At 54.2% G+C, this 18,661-nt stretch overlaps 1 protein-coding gene across 1 annotated transcript in view; it reads right to left on the bottom strand.

The window, feature by feature from the left end:
- PEPD (peptidase D) overlaps nt 1-9,405 on the bottom strand; it is a 121,535-nt gene extending 112,130 nt beyond the window's left edge. Inside the window, exons 1-2 of the mRNA XM_066349220.1 lie at nt 9,280-9,405; nt 1,204-1,387 (exon numbers count right to left, since the gene is read on the bottom strand). Coding sequence (XP_066205317.1) covers nt 1,204-1,387; nt 9,280-9,296 — 201 coding nt within the window. The 5' untranslated portion in view covers nt 9,297-9,405. The remainder of the gene's footprint in view (nt 1-1,203; nt 1,388-9,279) is intronic.
- Between the last annotated feature and the right edge of the window lie 9,256 nt (nt 9,406-18,661).

Genomic DNA, 18,661 nt, shown 5'->3' with positions numbered 1-18,661 from the left:
TCGTTCGCAGATCTCAGCCAGTCCGTGGACGGCAGGGGGGACCATCCAACTGGGGAGGCCACACTTGGTCACCTCCTGTCCGCACTCAGCTCTCCTTCATGTCCCGTCTCCTCCCTGACCTGGATGCTGGATGGCCATGTCCCCTAGCCTCTACCTATCCCCAGGGAGATTCTGGAGGCCCCAGTGTGCCAGGCCTAGCTCTGGGCATGGCAGGGAGGAGAAGAAAGCTTTAGATTGAAAATCTGGAGATAGGGTTCTAATTAATCCCAGTTCCACCCACGGAGCCTCGGTTTCCTCATCTGTAAAGCAGGTGCAATGCTGGCGTCTACAAGAGTGGGGCCAGTTCAGGGCCTCACTGCCTTTCTGAGAGAGCTCTTCTGTCAGGTGTCCTTCTTCCTGTCCCTGGGAACTGAGTGATGTCATGGGGCCAGTTCAGGGCCTCGCTGCCTTTCTGAGAGAGCTCTTCTGTCAGGTGTCCTTCTTCCTGTCCCTGGGAACTGAGTGATGTCAGTGATTCTCAGCCAATGCCACCATACTCAGGGTGGCTTCCTGCCACTGGGCCACCAGCCAGCCCACAGGTTTCGTGAATCTCAAGGAACCCCTTTTGGGACCCCTTCCCAGGTGAGGGTCACAGGGTCAGCACTGGCCAAGCTGGGATGAATGCCCAGGCCTCTAGCTCCTGCTCAGCACCCTGCTTACACACCTCCTCCTGGGCCTCTGCAGCCCCGTCCTCCGTGCTGCAGGCAGAGGGAACTGAGCCTTCCCCATCTGCACCGAGCTCTGGCCGTGGAAAGCTGCCCAGCCCACCTTCTGCCCCCAACCCTCACTCACTCCTGTGGAAACCATTCCCCCACCTGGAACATCCACCCCCAGCTCCACCTGCCAGAATTCACCCTGGACTTCAGATATCAAATCAAATGCTGCCTCCTCCATGAAGCTTTGCCTGCTTGCTTCCCCAAGAATATTATCCTTTTGTACTCTGACTCGAGAGAGCTGAGACTGGCTGGTGACAGCTCTGCCCCAATGGAACGTGGGCTTCCTGAGCACCCAGGCCCAGGCCTGCTTTCAGAGAGCCTCTCAGGGTCCCCCAGGAAGCAACACATGCCCAAGGCCCAGCAGGCTGGACACCGGAGCTGGACAGCCACAGGAGACCTGGTGCCTGCCTGGAGGAGCGGGAAGCTGCAGGGGACACAGGGCGCTCACCTGTCGAAAGAGGACCCCGGTGTCAGTGCAGTAGCGCTGTGTCTCGTCCCCTCCCTGCAGCAGCACGACAGAGCCAGGCTGCACGGCCGGGTTCTTGCGCAGACGCTCACACAGGCGCCGCCTGTTCAGGGCAAAGAGTGCGAGCGGCACCTTCAGGGTTTCGTTCCCCAGCCAAAACCACGGTCTGCAAAGACAAGAGTACACAGCGCCACACAGGCCTGTTAGCACCGCCAAGCACGTCCACCACCCGCGGTCTGAGGTGACCGGAGGGCCAAGCCTGCCATGAGACCCCCCCCCATTAGCACAATGCTCCTCACCAGGCCACCTGAGGACCACAGGGGCTTGTCAACCACAGCCTCCCCTGCTGTCCCTGCGCACTGGACCACAAGGGAGGATGAGGGACAGCTGGGTCTGTCATCAGAGGGCAGGTGAGGCACATGAAGGGAAAGCCTGCAATGGTTGGGATATGTACTCACTCAACTCCTGCCCTCAAGAAATCTTACATCTATGCCAGAAAAACATGGTGGGGTCCAGATGACACTGGGTCCCTGACCCGGTGCCCGCATGAGGCCATCTTCTCTGCAAGTCACAGACCCGGCAGCCAGGGCTGGCTGCTCCTCATCTGGCCAGGACACCCAACTGCCCCCCTTCCCCTCCTCTCATCACATGGCACCCAGTACCAGGCCCTGAGCCGAACCCAGGAGCATGTGCCCAGTGACCACGGGGAGCCAGGCAAGATGGGCCTAGGAGTGGCAGCCCCGAGGCGCTGACCTGGAGGAGAGCTCAGCAAGAGAGGAGCTGCTGAGACCTCACCCAGAGGCTGCGCAGAGCCAGGCCTGGGAGGGCAGGTGGGGGTATATCCCACCCCCACCGCCACCACAGAGCTTATCCTCCCAGCACCCGCTCCCCAAACCCCACCTGCCCCTGGCCCCGCCCCCCAGCGGCCCCCAGCCGAGGCTGCTCCTCCACCTGGGCGTGCCTGCCCCACCCCATGCCTGTTCCCTGTGCTGCTCTACCATCAGCTTTCCCCTCTCAGGAGCATCCTCCGAATCCAGACATACAAGGAACCTCCCTGGTCTTCAAAAAAATAAATAAATAAAAACACCCCCCTGGACCCACACGCTCCCCCAGCAGTCTAGTTTTCTCTCGCCTATGCAGTAAATATCCTCTGAAGAGTCACCTCAGCCCACCATCCCCATGTCCTGGTCACCCGTGTGTGTTCTCCTTAATCCACTCCATCGAGCCTCAGTCCACCCCGCCCTGCACTGCAGTGCGTACCAGGCCTCCGGGCACCCAGGACACTGAGGTGTACACCTTCTGCTGAACCCTGCCCGGCCCCAGCCCCTCCAGGCTCCCTCCGCCCTCGGTCTCCCTCCCTGCTCCGCGGGCCCTCTATGCTAGAGCCCCAGGGCTATGGCTCAGCCCCATCTTCCACCTGGACAGCTGCAGGGCACTCTGCTCTCTTAGTCCCTGCTTCCCCCACAGCCTGGTTCGCACCCATCCAGAAGGGCCCTTCAAAAATGCAAGCCCTCCCCCCCATTGCCAAAATAATGCAAATCCAAGCAGGCTGAAGCCCTCCTGCTTTCTAGTGGCTCAGAACACAGTGCAAGCTCAGTCCCAGCGATGAGGAGCTGAGGAAGGGCCCCACTCTGCCCGCACAGGCACTCTCGTTCCACCCCAAACGCCAGCACACTCCCCGTCAAGGGCCTTTGCTGCTGCTGTTCCTAGTGAGGAGAGTGCCTCTCCCAGTGCTCATGTCCTGGCCTCTGCAGAGATGCCCCTGTTCCCAGAAGCATTTTCCAATAACCCATCCAAACCGTATCCTCTGCCCTCTTCATTCCACTCTAGAGCACGCGTCATTGCCTAATGCCATGTGTGTACTTGACCGCTGTCTTCCCAGGTAAAACGAAAGCTCCAGGAGGGCAGGGGCTTCTCAGCACCTGAGAGCCCTGAGTGCCTAATTGCAGGAAGGAAGGGCAGCCCCAGCAGGTGGGGTGGGCCCAGGGCTGAGGGGGTTGCAGTTAGGCAGGGCTCTTTGGCCAGTGGGGAGTGAGGGTATGGAGGCTGAGGAAGACGGGGACAGCTCAGAACTGGTGTGAGAGAGAGGGCGCTCTGCCAGGGACTGCAGTGAGAGAGCCAAGCCAGGCACATGGGATATACCCTCACTGCCCTTGGCCTCAGAGAGGCCTTGGGCACCTCCTGCAGTCACCTGGCCATGGGACTCAGAATCAGGGACACACCTGCGCATCTCGGCTCCAGTGCCACCTTCTCAGGATGGTCTTCCCTGGCTTCCCTTTCCCCTGCCCATCCCACCCTTGGTACTGGGCTGGGTCTCCTCCACTCTCCTGGCTCTATGCCCAGGGCAAGCCTGAGGACTTCATCAGCAAGCCTCATGCCTCTGGCATCCTGGTGGGGGTAGCCAGGGGGTGGCACGAGCAGGAGGCCAGAAGGGGGAGACTAGGGGAGGTAAGGAGAGGGGGTAGAACAGAGAATCCATTCCCAGCACCCTCCCTGGCGGAATCTGGAAACATGATGGCCGGCGGCCCCTCCAACAGGGCCACAGTTCCTCCGGGCCACCCTTCCTACAGCACGGCCCTTGATGGCTCCTGACCAGCTTCTTGCCTCTCCCTTCCCAGACTCCCTTAATCTGCCCATCGCTCTCCCCAGGGCCTCACTGACCCTGCACTGCACTCTCCTCGGTCAGCCCTGAGTAAGGCTCAGCCAGGGCCCTGACTGCAAGGACACACTCTCCTGCTAACACAAATGCAGCCTGTGTTTCCTGGGGCTCACTGCTGAGGTCCGCCTCTGCCCACTGCAAAGCCCATGAAGACAGAGACCTGAGTCCACTCTGCTCACTGCTGTGCCCAGCACCGGGCACCCTGCTTGGCACCCCTCAAGTGCTCAATAAATATTTGCTGAGTGAACAATTGTCCCAATGTGGGGCCACAGGCACAGCTGTGCAGATCAAAAGTTGCCGCATCAGCCTCAGCAGGGCAGGAAGCAGAGCCTGCAGGTCCCCGCCAGGCCAGGATGGGTGGAGGGGTCGTGCGCAGCCTACACATGCTGACGGGACTAGAGCCTCCCTGCCCTTCCCTCCTCTCCCCAGCACGGGCCCTCACGCACCCTCCCAGGAGGGTGGACACAAGGGGCCAGGGCTCCCTGTAAGTCAGGCCATTTCCTGTCACAAGGATGAAATGGCAGAGGTGACAGCTCGTAAGCATGCCCGTATCCCAGCTGGCCATACAGTCGGGAACTGAAAGTGCAGCCGCCAGCATCCCTGCACAGTGTCCCCCCACTCAGCAAAGCCCATGGAGTGGGGTGGACACAGGGAAGTGCCTCGTCTTTACGGACTCCCCCACAAAACAGAGGGGTGACACTGAAGCACTGCTACATGGCCCCGGCCAGAGGTGACCCGATCCGAAGGGCCTGAACAGCACAACTGGCTGGAAAGGCCCAACCTCGGCTTAGCTTGCAGAGCCCAGTGCTACCCACCTCATCCCACCCCACCCAGGGCCCCTCCAGCCCAGCCTCCCTCCTCAAAGGCACCAAGTGCCCCCTCCCCCCAGGAAGAGATGATGGGCTTCCTCTGGTCTAGAACCTTCTGAGAGGCCTAAATCCCTCAGGGCACCCAGAGTGTGGCCTTCTGGCCTGAGGGCTAAGCAGCCCAGGACAAGACAGGAAACTCCATAAGGCACCTCTGTGCACGTCTGCTGCTACGAGGAACATCTAAAATACCGCCTGACCCGGTGTGGCTCAGAGAAGGGAAGCCCAGCCCGCGTCACCAGGCAGGCTGCCCAGCTACAGTCATTCATTACTGCAGGACACCCCCAGGATCAAGGTTTATAGAGACATGCCCTTTGATTTCTCGTGACATAAACCAAATCCCCAGAGAGAACGTTGGGCCCAGAGCCAACGCAGGTGACTCCTCTCTGCAAGTTCAGCAAAAGCAGCACTAATAAAACATCTCCAACTGGTTTCCCCTGGAACTTTTAACTGGCACCGGAATTTAAAAGGCAAAAGCCAGGTTATGCCCAATTCCCAGCACAGGTCTGCATTCCTGCAGGCAGCCTAGGCACAGGCAATGCCCAGGGAAGACAGCAAGCACTGGCAGCAACGGCTCCTAGGTCTCAAACAGCCCCACACCTTAAGCTCTGGCTCCCACAGGCCAACCCACCCCTTACTGACCAACTACCAGGGCCCCCAAAGAGCCAGTGACCAGGAGGGGCTGACCCTACTACCCCTGCAACCCGTTCTCATACCCCCAAATTGTCCCCATCCCCCCAAATCGGTACTGAGCCAACTCCTCCTATGCTGTCAATGGCTACCTGCCTGCAGCGTTCTCACTCAAGGCCCCTGGACCCCTGGGGATTCACTCACAGAATTTAGGGACTCCATCTACTTGGATGGAAAATAGTTTATTGCCTGACCTGTGGTGGTGCAGTGGGATAAAGCGTCGACCTGGAACACTGAGGTCGCCGGTTAGAAACCTTGGGCTTGGCTGGTCAAGGCACATATGGGAGTTGATGCTTCCTGCTCCTCCCCCTTCTCTCTTTCTCCCCCCTCTCTCTAAAAATCAATAAATAAAATATTTTTTTAAAAAAAGAAAATAGTTTATTTTTTCTAACCTCTCATTCAAGTTTTCCTTAATTATTAATGTAAGCAACTTACCACAACGCTATCAGCAGTGTGTGACTGTCACCAACAAAAATCACAGGTATTTCATGTCACATACTTGATGTCGTGCTATCTCAAAGTATACTTTTGGTCTCATTACTTCAAAATTAATGTGGTTTTTAGACCTGCGGCTTTTATCGCTTATAAGTTAATAAAGAAGTATATATTACTATCCCATATATTTATTTTTTTAACCATTTGATAAGTGTATTTCAATATAACTTGTTTTCCTTGTAATCTTCTGTATTTTATTTAACGCATCAAGGGTGTAAAGGTCTCAATGACGCCCACAGTTCACGGCACAGGTAAGAACAAGATTCCTGCCCAGGAATGTGACACCACTTCTGGACAGGGCCACACTGCCAAGGACCAGTCTGCTCCCTGACCCTCAGCCTCAGCTCGGGCCTGGCGCCAAGCCCACTGCTTGGTGTCAGCAAGGCCATCCTGCTCACCTTGTTTGCAGGGGCCTCTTGGCAGCTGGTCAACAGCTCCCACCCTGTCTCCCTTTCTCCAGAAGAGAGTCAGGGGGTCTAAGCCCAGACAGGGACTGAGAGAGGGCTGTGTGGAATCTGGACCAGACCGGGGAAGGGCTGGGCAGGGCAAAGGGCACCCAGTGACCCGTACGCCTCCCACAGACCCACCCACACCCCAACCCCCAGAGTCAGCCTGAAGCCTCCTCCAGGAGCACAAGGTTCATGTCAGGGTGGGGACGAGCCTGGATCCACAACCTGACTCCTCCAGGTACTTTCTCCCCAGAGGAATGCTGACTCGACCCAGCAGGTACACGCCCAGCGCAGCTCACCTGCGGCTTCTCTCTGGACAAAGGCTCTCTGGACAGCAGCTCCCCTGGGAGCCACTCAGTTGAAGAATTAAACATATTTTTTTATCCTATTCAAAATTCTGTCTCCCTCCCACCCACGGCTCCTTTCCTCAAGTACTGAGAGCAAATCCCCCTTTTCTTCATTCAGCACCGTGTCACCCAGCACCAACTGCAGGGTGGCCACATGGCCCTGGAAATACAAACTGAACTGGTCCTTGGGCTCCAATGATGCCAGCAGAGGCATGAGGGCCACAAGCCCTCACCCAACCACAACGCGCAGCCGTGCAGACGTGAGACAGCGTCCTGCCAGCAGGGAACACGGGGACTCTCTGGGGGTCTGGGCGGGAAGTCTTTCCTGGAGGTTGGGGTGGGGGGTGGTCAGGAAAGGCTTCTAGGACAGAAACCATCTGAGCTGGGCCTGCAAGCGTGTGATCAGTTATGTCAGAGAACAAGGACACTCCAGGGCCAGCAGGTTGGGCAGGCAAAGGGAAGAGGAGAAAGGAAAGAGCCGTCTGGGGAGCAGAGGCAGGCAGGTCTGGCCGCAGTGGAGAAAGTTCAACTCTGTCCACAGAAAGCTCAAGGCATGGCTCAAAGAGAGGGCAGGGCTCCCTCCCACCAAGTGCCAAAGGATAGGGTGGGAGTGACCTCAGAGCAGACCCTCTGGGGGCTGTGAGCTCCTCTGTTTCAGACTTAAGTTCCTGCCCAGACAGAGCAAAATCATCCCTGACACACTCCCCAGAGGAGCAACTCAACTTCTAGTTTGATCTGAGATGCTAGCTTAGGGCCTGCACTGCTCCCAAAATCACATGGAGCACACCCCAGTTACCCGGGATTCTCACGGCCTCCCCTGCCCCAGGCTCTGGTAGGACGCTATGGGCCACCAAATCCAACTCCCAGGGAGCCTGTGACCATGACTTGAGGGTATGGGGCCTTGTTATGTCTATGCATGCAGCTGGGCACCAAGCTTTGCTGGAAACACACTTAAAACTTCCTTCCCTTACAGAAGATGTAGGAGCTCAACCTCAGGCTCGGCCAGCAGGGCAGCCCCATACCAGCGTGGATGGCTCTTGCCAAGGAGGCCCTGCCGAACTCTGGGAGCTCCCTGCACCTGTCAAGCTCAGGTCGGCCTCGAAAAGCACACCTCTCCTAGACCTCTGCCACTCTGTTTTAATTCCCTTGCCCATACCACCCCGTGCCCCAGAGAATCAGCTTTGCTGTAAGATCCTTCCTTCCAAGATAGAATCACAGACTGGGTTTAAGGAGCTGACCCTGGATTCCTTGACACGCACCTGGAACTCTGCATTCAGTTTTCTGCCTGAGGGGTGAAGCACACCCCTTACTTTTCCCTGAGCTCAGAAACCATGTCCCTCCATGGCACACACCAAGACCAGAGGTATGGATGACAGAGTCCCGTAAGTCCATCTGCCCCAGTGGCCTATGAACACCTAAAGGTAGGCTCAGTACTTGTCCTGGGACACAGAAGATGCCCACTAAATGAATGATCTGTATATTCTAAGCTCTTCCAACCTTGGGGGGCACTTTCTATTGCCATTCTCCCCACCTCCCAGAAAGAAAGATGCAGTCTATCAGTTCCCACATTCCAACCTCTGTCCCCAGCCTTGCATCTCAGGCCGTTCTCCCTCTCCTACCACTATCCCTCCTGGCCCCAGCATCACCAGGCCCACGCTGTCCCCAGCATTTCTCCTCCCCCTGAACTCACACAATCATCTAAAAAGCAGATCCCGGCAGATTAAAACTCTGGAAGTCTGGAGAAGCCATCTGGGGCACCACACCCTCAGCATGGAGACACACACCCCTCTCACCAGTCCCCAGAACACTATGAACTCTTAACCTTTTCCTTTCAACCTTTGCTCAAACGTTCCCTCATCTGGGACACTATCGCCAATGCTTCAGGGACCCCATAAGTCCATATCTTCTCCCGCTGGGGCGACTCCCTCATTCTTTCATGCTGCAGAAGCTATGAAGCACCTACTTGGCGCAAGGCACTGTCCAGTGAGGCCCAGCAGTGAACCAGAGAAAGGCCCGACCTTACATTCTAAACGGGGAGACAAGGAACAAATAAACATGTATGTACTATATACTCTATCTGGTGGTGAGAAGGGTTACAAAAAGTAGAATAGGTGCTTAGAGAAGACTTCCCTGAGGAGATGACATTTGGGCCCTGAAGGAAGTGGGTAATTGCCCTCGCTGGAGAGGAGATTCCAAGCTCGTCTCAAACACTGCCTCTTCCCTGGAGCCTCCAGGGCCCTGGCGCCTTGACAACGCGCTGCCTTCCCATCTGAGGGTCGTGGCCGTGAAAGCGCGTGTCTACCCGAGCCCCGACCTGGGCCACACAATGGGGACGAAGCGGCCCCCGAGGAGCAACGGGTAGCAGCGAGGCTAGCTGTGGACACGGCGCCGCCCCTGATGCGGAGGGCGCAGCTAGCCGCCCCGAGTGAAGACGCGCGTTGCGCGCGGCAACCCAGAGCTCCGCCCCGGGCTGTCGCCCACTGTGCAGCCAGGAGGCTCAGGTCCCCTCTCCGCGCCTCCAGGCAAAAGCCAGGGACTGGAGCAGCACTCACCCAGTGGCAGTCGCCATGTTTGCCCGGCTTCAGCGTCACGTGAAGTGCGGTGTCAGCTGAGGCCCCTCCAGGTCCTGCTACGGGGGGCGAGGCCTGGGCTGGGCTGGGCGGGGCCGGGAGCCCCTGACCCGCCCCCTCCGGCGCCGGGCCCCACGGAACCCGGAGGGGTGGGGCCGTGGAGGGGAAGGAGGACTTGTCTACTGGCAGTGTGCTGGCTGCAGGCGAGGGGCGGGCCGGGGGCGGTGCGGGCAGAGAGAGGGCTTTTCGTAATAGGAGGACGTGATCGGAACCCGGGACTGGGAGCCTCACCCCGCCGGGAAAGGACCTTGGTAGAGAGAGCCTCTGACCCAAGCAAGGGGTGGGGCAGAGTTGACAGCTACTGCTTAAGAAGGGAACTGGATTGAGTGAAGGCCAGGGCAATTGGAGTAGCAAAAGTTCAGTGTCCAGGAGAAAGAGTGTGGGAGTGAGAGGTGTGGCCTTAGAGGTAAAATCGAGGATCAGATCCTGCAGGGCCCTGAATATGGGGCTGGGAAACTATGTCTGCTAGGACCTTTCCAAGCTCTCTCAGCTGCAGGATGATGGAGTAGGACATGGAGGCTGGGCGGCTGCGAGGCTCTCTGGGGAGTAGGCTCATGGAGGGAACAGTTAAGGAGGAAGAAACTACCGGAGGGCATCCCCTCTGCTCTTCTGGGCACTGATGATAGGTGCAGGGTCCTCCAGAGAGTTGGGCAGAGAGGTACCAGGGATGGGGTGGGAAGTAGACGTTCCAAGAAAGCCACCTGGGCTGCCTTAGAATGATAGTAATACTGACAACTACTACCAGCTTACTTACTGTGTCCCAATCCTTTGCAAATGTTAGCTCACCGAGTTCTCAGAACAGCCCAGTGAGGTAGGCCTGTCCTGAATGCCATTTTACTGAAGCCTAGAGAGGTTGGTAATTAGCCTGAGCTCACACAGGGGCTGAGTTCATGCAGTCAGTCACACCCCTGAGTAGTGACCTTCACACTGGCTCTGTGAAGGACCCAGTGCTAGGAAGTGGGTACCCCTGGGGTCCTGGGCCATAGTATGGTATGCAAAAATGTGTGTACAGGATGGTAGGTCCCAGTGCACGCTCCTGGGGCTCCAGCTGTTTCATAGCTGAAAGTGGCTTCTGGTTGAAGAGTTTGAGTTTTGAGTGCCTCTTATTTATCAAGACAAAAATGTGGGTCACCATAGCTTGGCTGGTGGGTGGAGGGCATCAGGAGCTATGAGATGGAGAAGCAGCTGCTGTTTGTCCCCGCAAAGCTGGAAGACAGAAGCCCCCTTAAATAGGAGGAGGAGTCGGGTCAGACCATAAGCAGAGTGGGTAGCCCCACATGGTTGCTTCAAATCCCAGCACCATTCCTGGTTTCCTCATCTGTCAGGGGGGAGCCAATAGTAGCCACCTCAAGGGACTGCTGGAGAGTTTCCTGAGCAAACATCCAGGCACCTTTAGCCCATGGCACAGCCAAAGAGGCCAAAGCTGTGAAGAAGAAGGTGGCATGTCCAGAAAGACCCAGACAAGATCAAGGAGAAGTGACAGAAGAAGGGACCCCCAGTGTGCCTCCCCCCTTCTACTACACATACAACTCTCAGGGGTCTCTGTCTTCCATACAGGATCCCAGAGAGGGTCTACAGCCCTCTTGCCAGTGTCCATGGAGGAGAGCAGAGACACAGGCCCTACAGCCTACTACTGGCCCTGGTCCCCAAGAACTTGAGCCCCACTCATTAAGCATTTGCTCTACCTCCCATTAAGGAGACCTAATTCCATAATAAGGGACACTTTAATTAAGAGTGAGCAGAATGCACTTTTCATGCTCCTTTATGGAAAGAAAACCTGCTGCCAAGCTAATCACAGCCCCTCTACCATTTTTTTTTTACATAAAACATGTCAAAATTAAGCTTGCTGCCAGCTCTGAGTATTTATTAATGTGTAAAAGAATTATTCTAAACATCCCCAAGATAACAGGGGAAGAGCACCTACCAACTGAGTGGAGCATTCTTGTTTGTGAGCAGTAACAGGAAGGCCCTGCCCATGACTCCTGCCCACCCCCTCCGGCCCATCTGGACCATGGGCTTGTCTTACTAGTGTTAACATGAGCCTGGCACAGAAGGCTGCTCCCTACCCCTCTCTCATTCCCATCGGAGCTTTGGCAGGGGCTCTGGGAAAAGTGGCCCTGGGAGTAGGAGAAGATTGCGTAGTTACTCATGCAGGGCAGACCCTGGACACTGCTGGGAACTGGAAGGCAATTGGGGAAAGATTGATTTTAGAGAGTTGGAACGGGAATGTGTAAATCAGCAAGAGGGTGGCAGGCAGCACACTCGGGCCTCTATCAGGGGTGCCTCCAAGATCACAGGCCCTTGGCTAAAGCAGTCACCCCCTCAATGACCTACTAGTGGCTTGGAGTTGTTTGTGCTCGGTGGACCCAGTGGTCAGAGCATCATAACTCCTCAGAAGTGCCTTGCCCCAGCCAGAGGCCCAGTAGAAACGTGGTTCCCATTGTCCCTGTGACACTGTGTCCTGCCGGGTTTCCCTGCTCTGCCCACCCCCCTTGAGCTAGCCACATGCTCTTATAGCTCCCTGGACACAGCTGACAGCTGGCTGCCTGGAGATGGCAGGCCCAGAGGTGGCAAACAGCCAGACTCTGACTCATGAGTCACCTTTGGGGCCTTCGGGGGTGTCCCTGGTAGAGCTATGGCCTGGGCTTCATTCACCTTCTGCTGTACACCAAGTACACCAGTCTACGGGAAGGCTCTGTGGAACCACATTGGGGGGTGATCTGGATGCTGGCTCTGCCCCTGGCCTCCGAGCTGTCAGCCACGAAGCCACTCTGTGACTGGCCACACTGTAAGGGGCCAGGGGCCAGACACTGCCGTAGAGATCTGGGGACAGAAGAAGAAAAAGAGCCTTCCGTGTTGTCCCTAACGAGCCCCCATCTTGGAGGGCCGACAGCTGGGGTGCATGCTTCTATTTCCTACTGTGATGAGTGGGGAGTTACCAAGAGATTCTGAACAGGAAAGCAGTGGGCTCCAGGCCCGTGTCTCAGCAGGGAGTTCAGGGAAGTCAGAGGACAGATTTGGAAGACTGCACCAACCACATGGGGGCTCCAGCCTCAGATGGTGAAACCCACGGGGGTAAGGGTGTGTCATCTGGGATTTCTGCAATTGCTTGTTTGCTTTTGCTGAGAACAGAAGGCTGAGCTCAGAAAACCAGCACCAGACTGAACAGAGAGAAAGAGGGGAGTGGGTGTGTGGGGTGTAAATGGAGGTGGGGTGGCAGATTGCAGCCTGACCTCTCCCTGAGTGGGAAGGCAGGAGCAGGATAGAAATGACCGGGAGGCTGCCTCTCCATCACGGCTCTAGCAGATCCCAGCCCTCAGCCTCTGCAATGTCAGCAGCGGCAGCCCTAGTGCTCCCACTCCTGGGGCCGGCGTGGCCCGCTCCTTCCTCCAGGACCACGCCACAGCTGTCACCACCATCCATCAGCCCCCCGGAGGAGCCCACATCACATCATTCTCCTCCTGCCCTTCTTCCTCTGGCCCAGCTGCCTGAGTCTCCATCTTCCTACAGGAAAGAGGTGGCAGTAGCTGAGGGGCCCTCCCCAGGAAGCCCCCCCTTCCGTCACTGCGTCAGATGAAGTGGTCCCTGCTGAGTGCTTTGCCAGGGTCTGTGAGGCAATTCAAGATGAGAAATGGAACGGTGGCTTCGGAAAGGCAAATCATTCCAACAGCACCTTAAAAACATCAGTGGAAACAAGCTCTTTGTGTGTGTGTGAAAATGGGGAATATATTGTTTTTCACTGTTTGGAAGACTGTTTTCTCATCTTGAAATCACAAGCTGTTTTCTTCCAGAGAGACTTATAAATACATCCAATTATTGACATTCAATATAGAAAATAAAGTTCTGAAATGGTTTTCTTCTGCGCACGCGGACTGGGCTGGCCAGGTTGGGCAGGTGATAATTACTTTTATTTTTTACAAGTTGTAGTCCCTTCGGTGCAGAGTGGCTCGTCTCCCACCTTTTATTGCTTTCACCTTTATTACATTTCCCATGTTGTCCAGGGCTATTCACTGGTGTAACTTTATTTCAAGGTCTTGATAAAAAAGAAGAAAAAGGAGGAGGAGGAAGAGGAGAAGAAGAAGGAGGAGGAGGACAGGGAATTCGGTTCTGTGGCTCAGGTCCTGAAAAATCTCCTCTAGAAGGTGGGCTGTCCCTCTGCCCAGCTCCAAGTTACAGAGCATCTCTGATGTTCCTGCCGACACTCACAACTGCCTCTCTCATGAGTTTGTGTTAGGATGGCATTCTAAGGATGCCTTCAGCTCTTCATGAAATCACCTACAGACTTGCATTGAAGAGATTAGATGGGGTGTCTCATGAGACATGCAGCACAGCCTGTGGCTCATGAAGAGCATAATCCTTACTTTAGTGGTCAGATGAGAAGTAGGGTAGCAGGAAATAACCCTTATCCCCAAGCTGTGGAGGTGACCAAGTCTTGGGGTCATTCTCAGTCCGCACATCTACAGAGCAACTTCAACACAAAAAGTGGGTCCATAACCCCAAGCCAAAGTGGTCAGTACTCCCTCCCTTCAAGAGGACTGGCTGAATCTGTGGGCTGCCTGGCCATCTTGAGCCAGCCCTAGGATCCCTGCACGTGGGCTGACATCCCAGGAAAATGGAGAGCTGCTAAAGAGAACTGAAAGTGAGTGAGGAAGGCTGCCGAGAGGTTGCTCCTGGCTGGTTGCACCCAGGGCTGTCGGCCCAGCCTGGGGCTTCAGCCCACAGGGCTCTGCTTGTGGGTATAAAATTGCATATAGGGAATAGGGTACAAAGAGGTTTGTGAGAGGGGTTAGGGACATATAATAGATCACAAAATTGACTTCGAATTCTCATCTTTGCTGCATCTACGTCCTTGCTTTGTGATGCTGCAGCCCCTCCCAATCAAAAGTGGAGTCTTTTTCACCAGCCCTTAAGTTGGGGTGGCCACGTGACTTACTTTGGATAGTGGGACATTAGCAAAAGCAGAGGTCCTGGAAAAGCGTTCATCCCTGGAAGCTGACCCTCTAGCCACGCGTGGGAGCCCTGCCCAACTGAAGACGCCCTAGCTAACCTGCTGGAGTGTCAGACATCTGTTCAACAGCCTGCCAACCAGCAGACACACAGGCTAGACTGACCAAGAATATCAGACTCCAGCCAACCAGGACCAGCAGAGACCAGCTGAGCTGGCCTTCATAATCCTGAGCTGTTTAAATGGTTCTTTTGAGCCTTGGCATTGGGGGCTTTGTTATGCAAGGTCATCAAAGCTGATGCAGAGCAGAGGGGGGAGATCACCCTGCCCAGGGAGGAGGCTGGGGGTAGGGGTGGTGCATGTGGGCCTCCCCAACATGTACCACTGTGGTATATGAATTATTTTGAGCCAAAAGATATGGAGACCCTGTAGGCTCATGAGAAACTTTTACCTCTCCCTTAAAGAATTTAATTAGGGACTTTGCCCATGAAAAGAGTTATCACCAGAAATAACTTTTTATGACTTATCTATGGGGCAGGACAATTTCCTAATTACTGTACATCTGTTCTTCTTACCATCCTGTGCGCGACCTTCCTTCCCTGTGAAGTCCCAAGGTGTCTTACCTCATCCTTAACTAAGAATGCCATACATTCATCATTTTCTCTTTCTGTCTCTGACCCTCTCGTGTATGCGGGGTTCCTGTACATATGTATATAATGAAATCTGATTATTTTCTATTGTTAATCTGTGTCATGTCGATTTCATTATTAGACCAGCTGAAAGAACCTATTTCAGAAAGAAGCTTCTTCCTCCCCCCACAGCTATTTTCACAAGGCATTCTGGGAGACACAGGGTGCCAGCAGCACTGTTGTGGTACCCTAGGGAGAAAGTGTGACCTTTGTCTCACCTCTACCTGGAGCACAACCTGACTTCTGCTCGGAGAAGGCTGCAGGGAGCTCGATTCTGCCCGAGCACCTTGCGGTTGAGCTGCGATGGTGCCCGGGGAGGCAGCCGCACCAGAGGCTGGGCAGAGGTGGTGCGGGTGGCGGGATTGGAGGCTTCCTGGGCAGCAGCTTGTAGCATAGGAAGTGGGCGGATTCTGTGAGCTTCTGCAAGAATCACTCTAAGGAGCCCCAGAAACACCTGGAAGAGACGTCAAGGCTCCTGTATACAGGTAGGGCTGGAGCCAATCAAATCCAAATGATCGTGTTGATAGAACCTTGTGCGCACCAAAAGCTGGTGAGCCTGGCCTGGGGACTTGGTCTGCACTTACACCCCAAAGACAGGCATGGGGTGCGCTCAGCATGCGTTTGTACAGGGTGGCCTGGGTGGGTAGGGAGGTGGTAGTGGGTAGGGAGTTTGCTCCTAGGCTAGGGCTAGCCTTGCTGGAATAGACCCAAAGTGAGCACAGATGGAGAATAGAGCACTGCTCTTTTCAAAGCAAAACACCTTCTCATGAAGTTGCTGCAGAGACACCTGCCCAAGTCCAAGGCTGGGACTGTCCAAGCTGAGCCCCACCCCACTTCCAAGTGCTGGCCATTGCCTCCAAAGCATTTTTTTTAAAAGATTAATAGATACCCAAGAAGGCGCCACAGTTGTGCTCAGTCCAGATAGTAGCATGATCTCTGAATCGGATGCCAATTTCAGTGACTGCATGGTGAGCCGGCAGGGGTCTCACTCCTTTTTCATCCTTTCTGGGCATTCAATTCAAACAGTCTTTGGGAAATATTATAACTTTATTTCCAGACCTCAGAAATCGATATTTAAGGCTGGAGGGAGAATTTGCTGAACATCGCCATACAGTGGAAATGCCAGAGGCAGGTTCTGCACAAAGGCGCTCCGAAGAGCCAGTTCATCCAGTCCCCAGACCACAGGTTTGCCGCAAGACTAGGTGCCCAGCACGAGGCCTGCAGCTGACAGCGGCTGCCCAGAGCCCCAGTGCCAGGCTCTGGTGAGCACCAGGCCTTTCTTCACAGGGATCTGGGAGAAGAGATACAAAACCTTTACCTGAACCACCTTTGCTTGAGGGGGAAGAGGACCAAAGCTGGGCTGAGAAAAGCTCATGGAATCTTTGTGGACGGCCCCTGAATTCCGGGTTGCAGAATTGTCTGCTCAGAGAGCCCTTTTTAGCTTTGGATCTGACACCAAGGGTGTACTCTGTCTTTCTGTCACCAGGAGACATTTGTATGTGAAGGCTAAGGGTCTTAGATTTTTGTAAGGTTTTTTTTTGTGTGTGTGTGGTTTTTTTTTGTTGTTTTTTTAGCTAGATACAGACAGGAAGGGAGAGAGATGAGAAGCATCAACTCATAGTTGTAGCACTTTAGTTGTTCACTGATTGTTTCTCATAGGTGCCTTGATTAGGGGGCTCTAGCCAAGCCAGTGACCCCTCACTCAAGCCAGCAACCTTGGGCTCAAGCCAGCAACCTTGGGCTTGAGCCAGCAACCTTGGGCTTTAAGCCAGTGACCTTTGGGTTTAAGCCAGTAACTTTTGGGCTTAAGCCAGTGACCATAAGTAAGGTCATGTCTACGATCCCACACTCAAGCTGATGACCCCGTGCTCAAGCTGGTGACCTTGGGGTTTTGAATCTGGGTCTTCAGCATCCAAGTCAATGCTCTATCCACTGCATCATCATCAGTCAGGCTAAGATTTTATTTACTGATTTGAGAGAGAGAGAGAAAAGGGTGAGGATGAGAGGGAAAGCAGGAAGCATCAACTTGTAGTTGCTTCTTGTATGTGCCTTGACAGGGCAAGCCATCACAGGTCAGGCTAGGGTCCTAGAATTTCTAAGGGGGTTCGAGGCCTCAAGGGAAGGTCCATTCAGCAGAAGAACAAGCACTAAGCTCTTTTGTGTGGATATGGGAGCGTACAGCCCAGCCCTCAGAGATGCCAATTTGGTGGGCTCAGATACATGGATTTTTAACTAGCACTCCAGCTGCACTGATGTGTGGCCAGGTTCAGGGTTCATTGTGAGGGCAGTCACCCACGACTCCTCAGCCTCTCTAGTGCCTTCAGTTTTACCCACACTACTAGGCCTCGCCCTGTCAACTGCCTTTCCAGGGAAGAAATATAGGTGCTGGTATCAGTCCTGAATGCAATCAACACCCTCCTTCCACACGTTAATTGTTTATTCTCTCCCTTCTCCTTACTGAGGGCCCTTCATGCCCAAGGTCCTTTATTTATTTATTTATTTATTTATTTATTTATTTATTTAGGCAAGAGGAGAGGAGATAGTGAGACAGACTCCCTGTATGCTCCTTGACCAGGATCACTGGGCAACCCCATCTGGGGCCAATGCTCAAGTACCAACGTATTTTCCGTACCTGAGGCTGATGCACTCCAATGGAGCTATCCTCAGCACCTGGGGCCATGCTTGAACCAATTGAGCCACTGGCTGCAGGAGGGGTAGAGGGAGAGAAGGGGGAAAGGGAGAAGGGGAAAAGCAGATGTGTGTCCTGTCTGGGAATCAAACCTGGAACATCCATATACTGGGCCAATGCTCTATCCACTGAACCACTGGCCAGGGCCCCAATGTCCTTTCATGCCCTACTTCCCTGTGCTGCCACCTCCTTTAGCCTTCCTCACAGCCCAGTCAGGAAAGCTCACTGACTTGGCCAGAAGACCTGTGGTATCCACAGAGCTCCAGTCTCTGCTGGTCAGAGACCTCCTTAGACCATCACTCCCACCCCAAGACTGGCATTGAGTGAAAGCTTGCTGAGTGAGACCAGATGTCACAGACTATAGGAAAATAAATGGGAACATTTACTTTGGCGAGCATTTTGGAAATATCTATAAAACCAAAAAAAAAAAAAATGTAAAACTAAGCCTTCTGACCAGTAATTGTAATTCTCATCCCCTCCACTGAAGAAACTTGGCCTCATGAGCACGAGGAACAGCATTCTTTGCGATGGTGAAAGGTGGAAGCCACCTGCACACTCACTGAGAAGTAAACTCTCATCTGCTCACGTGCTATGACGTGCTATGAGACCAGTGAAAAGGAATGTCCTAGATCTACAGGTCCCACCACGGAGACATCGCAACAGCACCTTGTTGTGAAAAGTTGAAGAATGGCACATACTGTGTTGTGTCATTAATGTTTACAAACCATAAAACAATAGACAGTTTTATGAATTCTTTATGGATACATGTTTATGTTGTAAAAGTGCTTAAAAGGTCTGGAAGAAAATAAACAAAGTGTTGTCTTCAGAGGTTAGGGGAGGGTAGTGTTAGAGAACTTGGAAGGGATATACCTTTATCTAACAGTCTAATTTTTCTAAAAAATGAGAATACAATCATGCATATGTATAATTAAAAATAAACAAACCCACTCAAAAAATAAAAATAAAAATAAACAATCCCAC

The sequence above is a fragment of the Saccopteryx leptura genome, chromosome 9, assembly GCF_036850995.1.
Source record: "Saccopteryx leptura isolate mSacLep1 chromosome 9, mSacLep1_pri_phased_curated, whole genome shotgun sequence".
NCBI classification, from domain to species: Eukaryota; Metazoa; Chordata; class Mammalia; order Chiroptera; family Emballonuridae; genus Saccopteryx; species Saccopteryx leptura.
The sequence above is the reverse complement of the archived record's forward strand: the minus strand, read 5'-3'. Positions and strand labels throughout refer to the sequence as shown.